The sequence below is a fragment of the Callospermophilus lateralis genome, chromosome 2 (genome assembly GCF_048772815.1).
Source record: "Callospermophilus lateralis isolate mCalLat2 chromosome 2, mCalLat2.hap1, whole genome shotgun sequence".
Classification (NCBI taxonomy): Eukaryota; Metazoa; Chordata; class Mammalia; order Rodentia; family Sciuridae; genus Callospermophilus; species Callospermophilus lateralis.
In genome coordinates, this window is record NC_135306.1 from 209,770,886 (window position 1) to 209,781,081 (window position 10,196).

The 10,196-nt window shown below is 62.9% G+C and overlaps 1 protein-coding gene across 3 annotated transcripts; it reads left to right on the top strand.

Annotated features, from left to right (window-relative positions):
* The first annotated feature begins 274 nt into the window (after positions 1 to 274).
* On the top strand, positions 275 to 7,290 carry Th (tyrosine hydroxylase). 3 transcript variants are annotated; one of them, XM_076844879.2, is made up of 14 exons: positions 275 to 364; positions 1,169 to 1,228; positions 2,077 to 2,322; positions 3,341 to 3,515; positions 3,799 to 3,887; positions 4,056 to 4,123; positions 4,472 to 4,522; positions 4,877 to 5,022; positions 5,102 to 5,237; positions 5,439 to 5,508; positions 5,776 to 5,832; positions 5,947 to 6,042; positions 6,302 to 6,435; positions 7,131 to 7,290. In XM_076844879.2, the coding sequence occupies exons 1-14, from the start codon at positions 275 to 277 to the stop codon at positions 7,288 to 7,290; spliced, it is 1,578 nt and encodes a 525-aa protein (XP_076700994.1). The 3 variants fall into 3 exon arrangements, with proteins under 3 accessions (XP_076700994.1, XP_076700995.1, XP_076700996.1); XM_076844880.2 differs by lacking the exon at positions 1,169 to 1,228 and having other exon boundaries at positions 275 to 373; positions 2,101 to 2,322; XM_076844881.2 differs by lacking the exon at positions 1,169 to 1,228 and having other exon boundaries at positions 2,101 to 2,322.
* The last annotated feature ends 2,906 nt before the right edge of the window (positions 7,291 to 10,196 follow it).

The following is a 10,196-nucleotide window of genomic DNA, read 5'->3' on the forward strand; positions in this document are numbered from 1 at the left end:
CCACCCCTGGTCCATGTGCTGCAGGACTGAGGGTGATTCAGAGGCAGATGCCTGCGACATGGAGGCAATTAGATCTAATGGGACAGAGCCCTTTCTCCTGCGTCTCCCCGCTCGGCGCCCACCCCTGCCTCCCTCAGGCACAGCAGGCAGCGAGAGGGAGGCGGAGGCGGGAGGTGGGAGGTGGAGGACCCAGAGGGGCTTTGACGTCAGCTCAGCCTTTAAGAGGCCGCCCGTAGGGCTGTGGAGACAGAGTCCTGGACCCCCACGCCACACCATGCCCACACCCAGCGCCACCACGCCGCAGCCCAAGGGCTTCCGAAGGGCCGTCTCGGAGCTGGACGCCAAGCAGGCAGAGGCTATCATGGTAAGGGGAGTGCCCTGGACTGTTGGCCAGAGTGTACCAGATGCCCGAGCAGCCGCTGTCTCCCATGGGTGACGGGCAGCCCCAGGCCAGATGGGTGCCCGGGGTTGGTGTGGGTCCAGCCCTGGCAGCCGTCCCTGTTTCCTGGCGTGTGTCTCTGCTGTGTCCTGCTGGACTCTGAGTGGGACAGTGCCTGTCTCCCCTGTGCCAGTCTCTCCAGGTTTGTGGTCCCGTTCATGAACTGGGAAAAAATCCCCCTTGGGGTCTTGGGAGGGAACCTCATGACTGCCCTTGGCCAGGGATGCCAGAGGAGCCCAGAGCAAGCCACGGCACACACCGAGCCTCTCTGCTCAGCTGCCCGTCAGCAAACCAGCGGCCCCTCTGCAGTGGGAGGGGGCCAGGACCATTCCCAGTCCCGGTGGCAGCTCACAGTGGGGGTCCAGGCAGACAGGGGTGCAGGCCCAGGTTCTGGGTGCCAGTGTGACCTGGCCCTCCCCTCGCTCCTCCCGCCCTCCCTCCCCTGCCATGCATCTGCTCCCTGGAGGCCTGGCACCTGGGCACCCAAGTGTAAGGGGGGTGCAAGGCGGATGGCTGGGAAGCTCTGCTGCAGGAGACAGTCGGGGGCTCTTAGCCCACCAGAGGGGCCTTCTGCTCAGCCTAGGGACTCGGAATCATCAGCTCACCCAAGACAGGTTCTGCTCAGAGACCTCAATGTCTCCCAGAAACTTAATCTCCAGGCACTTCTCAGGGAAAGCTGGGTCCAGAGAGCTCCACTATCAGGTCTCCAGCCAGACTCCCTCTTCCCAGGGATTCCAGGGCCCACCCAACCTCATGGGCTCTTCCCAGGCTGGGACTGCAGCCCTGGTTGTGGCCACAAAACCCACCCCTGAGTCAGGATGAGGCTTCAGAGGGCCTCTGCCCTCCCTCCATTCCCATCGGGCTGTGGCAGAACCTCATTGAGGAAGCCCAGGGCCCCGGGAACTCCTGCCAGGGACCCAGAGCCTCCTCGGAAGCTCAGCTCTGAGTGATGAGCTGACGGCTCCCGGTCCAGGCCTGGGCAGGCTGGAGGGGGTCAGACACACTGACCCAGGGATTGTTGGAAGGGACGCGGCCAACAGTGTCTGCACACAGGCAGCCTGCCCTGGAGCCGTGGGGTGGTGGAGAACAAGGTGCTGGCCAGGAGAGGGGCCAGCGGGGAAGGCTGCAGAGGTGGAGACCTGACGGGGGAGGATTGAAGCAAGGGGATCACTGGCTGGGTGCTGGGCTGAGAAGCACCTGGTCCAGATGAGGGTGTGAGGAAGGGCCTTGGCCACGTGTTTTGGCTCAGGAAGGACAGGACCCACATTGGGCGGAGGCTGGGTGCTCCTGCCTGAGCCAAGGACACTGTGCACTCCTTCCTGGGACTTGGCTGCTGACCACCTGGGGAGCAGGACAGGCAGGTCCTGAGTCCACTTAGAGCCAGTCCTGGGGACAGGTGACACAGAGTCTCTTGAGAGGCCGATGGCCAGGCGCCCACCAATGCCCTCTCACCCTGACTCTGCCGTGGTCTCCAGCACTCTCCAGCCCGGCTGCCTGTGGGCATGTGGAGCCTGGAGAGGGCGGCCTCGGCCAGCCGACCCCAGCAGATGCACGGGTGCAGGGGCGTGCTCCTGGGTGTGGCTGTGCAGCCTGACTGGGCCCCCAGGGTGGGGTTGGTGGGGCTCGAGGATGAGGAGATGCACAGGGTCCCTGTCCCGCAGTCCCCACGTTTCATCGGGCGGCGGCAGAGCCTCATCGAGGATGCCCGCAAGGAGCGGGAGGCGGCGGCTGCGGCAGCGGCTGCAGCAGCCTCCTCCGAGCCCGGAGACCCCCTGGAGGCCGTGGCGTTCGAGGAGAAGGATGGGAGGGCCCTGCTGAGCCTGCTCTTCTCCCTGAAGGGCACCAAGCCCTGCTCGCTGTCCCGGGCGGTGAAGGTGTTTGAGGTGAGGGCAACTGTGGGTGTGTGGACAGGGCCAAGTGGGAGGGTGGTCTGTGTCCCCTCTGAGGGTCCCCAAGGGCCACAGAGGTGAGGAGACCAGGCCTAGTCTGGAGCACCTGGGCCCCTGGCTCCCCTCGTCCCCCAACACCTCACACACAGGGTGGGATGAGAGGGGGCCCCAGCAGGGTGCCTGGGAAGTGGGGGCAGGGATCATGGTGTCCCCCAACTGTCCCTAGAGGCAGTGGCTAAGGTGGTGGCGGATTGTATTACTGTCCTGGTGGGTGACCTGGCTTCCAGGGAAACTCCCAAATGATCTGAGAGCCAGCCTCCTTGTCCCCTGGTCTCCCAGAGCTGCTCTGTGGCCCCAGGTTGTGGCTGGATGCTGAGAGGTGGGGTGGGAGGACACTGCCCCCCAGGCCCCTGAACGCTCAGCCGTCATCCTCAGGGGCCTGAGTCTCGGGTCCTCTGCTTGGTGGGGTCCAGGCCCACCCAGGAGCCGTGGGCACGGGGGTCGCCCAGATGAGGCCACCAGGGAGGCAGTCCTTCCACCAGCAGCCCAGGGGTCAGGCTGTCGGGCATGGCCTTGGGACACACAGGCAAGGTCACCTGGAAGTGGGGTCAAGGTCACAGCTGTGAAGGCTCCTGGGGGCACTTTTAGACAGAAACCAGTTTTATGGCAAGCCCTGACCAGGGAGTAGGAGCCCCACAGAAGTCTGGGAGACAGTCTTCTGTGAGTGCCCCCTCCCCGGGAGCCCACCCGGCCCGCTCCCCCTCCTTCGATCTGGCTCCCCCTCTCTCTCTCCCCCTGTCTGCACCTCTGTCTCTCTACCTGTTTCCATCTGTCTCTCCATCTCTGTCTCCATTTCTGTCTCCCCATCTCTGTCTCTACCCTGTGTCTCTCCATCTGTCTCTACCCTGTGTCTCTCCATCTCTGTCTCTACCCTGTGTCTCCCCATCTCTCTCTACCCTGTGTCTCTCCATCTCTGTGTCCCTACTTTCTTTTCTTGCTTTTACTCTTAAAGACATTTGAAGCCAAGATCCATCACCTGGAGACCCGGCCAGCCCAGAGGCCACGGGCAGGGAGCCCTCACCTGGAGTACTTTGTGCGCTTTGAAGTGCCCAGCGGGGACCTGGCGGCCCTGCTCAGCTCCGTGCGCCGGGTGTCAGATGACGTGCGCAGTGCCGGGGAGGACAAGGGTGAGGCCAGCTGTCTGTCCTTGGGTATAACCAAATGGCTTTGAGGTGTGAGGGGGCGGAGGCCCCTGCAGGGCAACAGGTAGTGGCCACCCGCCCCCTGGCTGCAGCCCTCCCCCACTTCTGCCTCCTAGTCACATCCAGGCCTGGGGCCTCCTCCAGGACCCCTCACATCACAGCCCAGCAGACTCTGCCTGGCAGGAGGTCCCCAGGAGAGGACGCATTCAGGGTGAGGGAGTCCGTGAGACTGTGCTCACCTGGCCCTTTTGCTCTGTCTTCTGTGAAGTCCCATGGTTCCCAAGGAAGGTGTCGGAGCTGGACAAGTGTCACCACCTGGTCACCAAGTTTGATCCTGACTTGGACTTGGACCATCCGGTGAGCAGGTGCCCAAGTCCTCCTTCCTGCCTGGACGGTGTCCACCCCATTGCCAGTGGGGTGGTTATGTACCCCCAACTGGCCCCAGACAGGTCTGTCTGCTGGCTGGCTTCGGGGGCGGGGAGGGCGGGCAACTTCCTGACCCGTGCTTGTTCCCGACGCCGTCAGGGCTTCTCGGACCAGGTGTACCGCCAGCGCAGGAAGCTGATTGCTGAGATCGCCTTCCAGTACAAGCAGTAAGGGCCCTGCACCCAGACCCCAGCTGCACCCCCGCCAGCCCCGGGGGAGCACCTCGGTACCCATCTCCTCACCTCGCGGCCACTGTACCTGCCACTTGGGGTCGAGCCCCCAGCCGCTCTTCTCCAGGGCTTTGCCCTTGCCTATTTGGCCGTCCACTTTATACTGCTCCAAGTGGCCACTGGCACTGTCCTCAGATCCCAGCTGCCAAGGCCACACAGGCGGCACAGGCCAGCACACCCTGTCCACCGCCCCCAGGCTTCACTCCGCGCAGGGCTCCTGCCACGCCCCCGCCATTTCCCCTCCCCGGGGCAGGGGGCCATGGCTGACAGCTGACCCCCCAACAGTGGTGAACCCATTCCCCGTGTGGAGTACACAGCCGAGGAGATTGCTACCTGGTGAGACCCCACAGCTGGCTGGGAACGGGCAGGGCCGGGCACGAGGAGAGCCAGGGAGACGGCTCCTGTGCGTGAGGGCTGCCTCTAGGACACTGATGAAGCAGGGCAGATTAAGGCCAGGTGGAGGAGGGACTTCCAGCCGGGCCTGGAATATCAGGTTATCTCCAGGGTGGTCCTCCCTGCCCCAGGTCCCCTGAATTTCCCAAAGCCAACAGCAAAATCCCCACCCATGGCAGAGAGGCCTGGGGGAGTGGACGGAGTGGCCACAGGAGGGACTGTGGAGTGGGTCCCCAGGAATAGGCAGAGCCCTGGGGCCGTGGTGGCCTGGTGGGCCCTGAGCCGCGGGGCTTGCAGGAAGGAGGTCTACAGCACCCTGAAGGGCCTGTACGCCACCCACGCCTGCCGCGAGCACCTGGAAGCCTTCCGGCTGCTGGAGCGCTTCAGCGGCTACCGCGAGGACAGCATTCCCCAGCTGGAGGACGTTTCACGCTTCCTGAAGGGTGCGGGCTGGGGGCTGGCCAGGAGGGAGAGGCGGGTCCGTCTGCTGGCCTCCCAAACCCTGACTGTGGTCCCTTGCAGAGCGGACGGGCTTCCAGCTGCGGCCTGTGGCTGGCCTTCTGTCGGCCAGGGACTTCCTGGCCAGCCTGGCCTTCCGTGTGTTCCAGTGCACCCAGTACATCCGCCACGCCTCCTCACCCATGCACTCGCCAGAGCCGTGAGTGACCACCCGAGGTCAGGAGGGCCTGGCCTATGCTTCTGAGCCCCTGCATGAGGCCGCAGGGAGGCCCATGTACAAACAGGGGCAGAGACACCAAGGGGCTGGGGTCCTGAGCCAGCCCTCTGTGGCCAGCCTGGAGGACGGGGCAGGGGCTGGCCTGCCCAGTCAACCCTCCCCTTTTCTCCTGCCCCCACACAGGGACTGCTGTCACGAGCTGCTGGGGCACGTGCCCATGCTGGCTGACCGCACGTTCGCACAGTTCTCCCAGGTGTGTGGGGCCTCAGCCAGGGCCGGGCACATTCTGCCCCGCTGTGTGGGGTGTGTCCAGGGCCCTGCCCTGCTGGGTATGCAGACCACCAGGGGAGACGGGCTCAGGCACAGCTCAGGTTCAGGGCTCTGCCACCTGCTGGCCCACGCAGGATCAGTGAGCCCAGGGCCAAAGGTGGCTGGAGGTCTATGCATTCCGTGTCTGACACCCCAGTGCCTGTGCCCTGGGCCCAAGGCCAGGCTGAGCCTCTCCACTCCCCACCTCCAGGACATCGGCCTTGCGTCCCTGGGGGCCTCAGATGAGGAAATCGAGAAGCTGTCCACGGTGGGTTTCTCCCCCTACAGGGCAGGGAGCGGGAGGCCCGGATCCCCCTTCTGTCTGTTGCCATGGCCCGTGGGGCAGTGGCACCAGGGCAGCTGGCTCTGGCCCTCCCCACAGCTGTACTGGTTCACGGTGGAGTTCGGGCTGTGCAGGCAGAACGGGGAGCTGAAGGCCTACGGCGCAGGGCTGCTGTCCTCCTACGGGGAGCTCCTGGTGAGGCCCCTCCTGCAGCAGCACAGAGTGGGGCACCAGGCTCCCAGGGGGTGGGACCTCTCAGCCAGGACCTCCTGGCCAAACCCTCTTTGGGAGAAAGCTCATCCCTGGCCAGCCCCTACCCCACACTGTCCCCAGGCCTCTGGAGGATCCTTGGGGAGAAAGGGTGGGCCCACACCCACAGCCACCATGGAGTCAGGCCATGGTTCCTTTGGGCCCTGGGGCGGGGCCAGCGGGGACACCTGTGGCCTCCCTCCAGCACTCCCTGTCCGAGGAGCCTGAGATCCGGGCCTTCGACCCTGAGGCTGCTGCTGTGCAGCCCTATCAAGATCAGACCTACCAGCCCGTCTACTTCGTGTCGGAGAGTTTCAGTGACGCCAAGGACAAGCTCAGGTAGGCCAGGGTGAGGCCCCGTCTGCCGCAATGCCAGCCAGGCCTTCATCTCCCCTGTGGTCAGGGCTCAGCTTTGAACCCATTTCACAGAGGAGAAGAGCGACCCTCAGGTACAGCCTCCCCTCACAGCAGGGGTGCCCTCCCAAGAAGAACCCCAGGGAATCTGGGAGAGGGAAGCCCAGAGTGAGGCTGCTGTGTGGCCAGTCAGGGCCAGGGCCAGGGCCACCTGCTAGGCCGTGGCAGAGGCTGAGCTCTGCGAGGAGGCAGCGTGGGGCCTTCCCAGCCTCCTGCCTGGAGCAGCGGGGGCCTGGGATGGGATGAGGGACACCTCAGGGTGGGACGGGGGGCAGAGGTGGCCGAGGGCTGTGGTGGGGAGCATGGCAGCATGGAGGGATGGGGTACAGTGGCCAGTGGGTCCCAGAGAGGGGAGCCGAGCCTGCAGGCTCATCCCGGACAAGGGTCTGCTCACTTCTCCTCCAGCTGCTCTGTGCACTGGGGAAGCTGAGGCCAGGGGCTGTGTCCAGCATGGAAGGGACAGCTGAGTCCCATAATAACTTAGGGGCACTCCAGGGCACACTGTCCCGGGCTGTTCCAGAGGCAGCAGACCCTGCCCCTGGCTGCCCAGCCCTGCCACGCCTCCTCTAGGTACTCACTAGGAGACTGAGGGTCCACCCAACTCTGACTTCCCTCCCCAGGGGCTATGCCTCTCGAATCCAGCGCCCCTTCTCTGTGAAATTTGACCCATACACGATGGCCATCGATGTGCTGGACAGTCCCCACACCATCCGTCGCTCGCTGGAGGGTGTCCAGGATGAGCTGCACACCCTGACCCATGCATTGAGTGCCATCAGCTAGGTGCATGGTGCATGACCCATGACCTCAGCAGGCCTGCCCTGGAGTCTCCTGGCCCCTTCAGTCTCTCCCAGCTCCTGCCCTGTCCCTGAGCTCAGGCCCACCTGGGGGGCTGGGTCTTGACCACCCAGAAACTACCCCCCTGTCACCCCGGCTCCCTGCTGACCCACCTGCTCCTTCTCAGCACCATGACTGGTGTATGTCCTGTGAGGTCTTGTCTTGCTGCCACCACCTGTGCTCCAGGGCCAAGAGGCGGCCTTGCTTGTCACCTTGCCCCCAATGCCGTCTGCATCCTGCTCATCATCACAATAAAGGAAAGGTCTCTCTGTGCTGCCTTGCCTCTGTGTCCCTGGCCTTGCTTGAGAGTTCCTCCTATGTTCCTCCTGGTCTAGCTCAACTTTCCCGGGAACCCCAGGCCAGGCAGGACGAACCCTGACCTCATTTCCCTGACCACCCAAAGGCCTCTTTGATTTCCAAGCTCCCTGGCAGCCCTAGGAGGGTTGAATAAGGCCCTGGATGAGTTGCTCCACCTCCAAGAGGTGGCAGCGAAGGTGGGGACCAGGAGGTGGGAGAAGGAAGTCCCTGGGCCCAGGAAGGAAGTAGGAACCACAGCTTGAGTGGTTCCTGGTATGGGGCTGCAGACCAGAGCCTCTTTGCCTGTGTGGGAGTTCTAGCCCTTGAGAACAACCAGGCACAGGGATAGAGGGAGAGGGGTCCCCCACCCCTGTGAAAGGAGTCCCCTCACCACAGAGCAGGACCCTGGAGCTAAGAGGAGGCTCCATGATGTCCCCAAAACGCATGCTGATGGGAAGGGTTTAGCTGGACTGCTCAAGGCAACCCTCCCAGCCTCAGTCTCCACAAAGGCGGTGGCCTGTGGGCTCTGGGATGTCCCCCACCAACCCAGGAGGCCTGGGCCTTGCTTGCAGCTAGAGGCCCATCATCCTCCAGGCCAAGCCAGTCAGGCCCCATCCCACCCCCTTCTGTCTTGCAGAGTGCAGGCCAGGCCTTCCTGTAGGTGGCCTACTCCCTGCTTCCTATGGGGCGGCAGGGGACACCAGCGAGTCTTCAAGTCTCTGCTCACTTCCTCCAGGTGCCCCGTCAGACCCGGCCAGAACCCTGTGTTAAGCTCTAGGACAACAGCCTGGGAAGCCCCGCTCACCCTTAAAGCCCTCCTGGAAAGGTCTCCCCAGCCCCCCCTGGCTGTTCCCAGTCAGCTGCCCCTTCGTACTGACTCTGTGTCCAACCACCAGCTTCCACTTCCCAAGAGCCCGAGGGTAGTACACAGCAATTTCCAAAAGACTGCAAGGACAGTTAGACACAGGGAAAACCTTAGGCTCCCAACAGACCCAGGGAAGGAAATGAGCCCCACTGGTGTCCCGGGGACGGCTCTGAGGCCCAGTGAGACGCTGGGGAAAGCCCTAAGCCCTCCTAAAACTCCGGGGGTCGGGGGACGGGGAGTCCACCTAGATCCTGGGAGAGCATGAGTTCATTCTTCTCATCTGGAGAAGACTCGGAGCCCCCTGAGGACTGTGGAAAGGATAAGACCCTGGATAGGCCATCAGCCCCTTGAAACACTGGGGAAGGCCCTGAGTCTCATGGAGACCATGGGAAAGGCCTTAAATCCCATTGTCCACCAGGGGCAAGCCTTTGAGTACCAATGAGACCTGGGCATTGGATGCCAGCCCCACTGAAATTCTGGGGAAGGTTATGAACCCAGGTGAGACACTGGAGAGCCACAGGCCCCACAGAGAACTTGTGAAAGGCCATGAAAGCCACTTGGACACCAGGGAAGGCCCCGAGACCTACTAAGACCCTGGGGAAGGCCCTGAGCACCACTGTGACCCGGGGAGTGGGGCTGAGCTCCACTGAGAACCTGGGAAAAGCACCTGTGAAGGCCCTGAATGCAGTGGATCTTTGAAGAAGTCCCTGTACCCCACTGAGACCTGCAGAGAAAACATGAGCCCCTCTGAGACTCCAGGAGTAGCACTGAGCCCCGCGGAGACTGCGAAGGCTCTGAGCCCCCTTGAGAACCTGTGAAAGACCCCGAGTACCCCTGAGGTTTTAGTGAAGTCCTGGTACCACTGAGACCTTCGTGTGGGTCCCCGAGCCACATGAGAACATCTGAAAGAATCTCAGCACCACTGAGACTCTGGGGAGAGGCTGAGTCCCCAGAGATCCTGGGGAAGACCCTGGTTACCACTGAGACTCTCAGGATGGCACTGAGCCCACCGAGACCCTGGGGAAGACCCTGAACACCATTAAGAACCTGAGAATCCCTGAACCTCAAAAAGACCCTATGAAAGGCTCTGAGCCCCAGAAACACTGTAAAAATTTAAGTCCCAATGAGATCCTATAGATTCTAGCTCTGACCACACTGAAACTCTGGGGGAACTTGTCACCTTCACTGGATCCTGGGAGAGGCTGTGAGTTTCACTGAGGCCCCAGGTAAGGCCCTGAATCCAGCTAGCCCTTGGGGCTGTCTTGGAGCCCCACTGAGGCTCTGCATATATCAGTGATCTCTCCTGAATCTCTGAGGAAGGGCTTGATGCAAGGTAGACACCCACCAATACCAGGAGACCCACAGAGACGCTGGAGACTCTGAGCCCCACTGAGAACCTGGGGACGGCCCTAAGTCCTTCTGAGAACATCTAAAAGATTCTGAGCCCTCACGAGAGTCTGGAGGTCACACCGAGCCCCACTGAGTCTCTGGAAAAGGCCATGAAGCTAGAGGGAACTGAGGGAAAGACCTGAGCCCCAGTGAGCCCCGGGGAAGGCCCTGATTCAGCTGAGGTAGCCACGGAGGTCAGGAAGAGTTGGGGAATGACCCTGGGAAGGCCTTGAGCCTCACTGAGGACCTGGGAAAGACTCTGAACCCCAGGGGGACCCTGGGGACGGCCCTGATCCCAGGG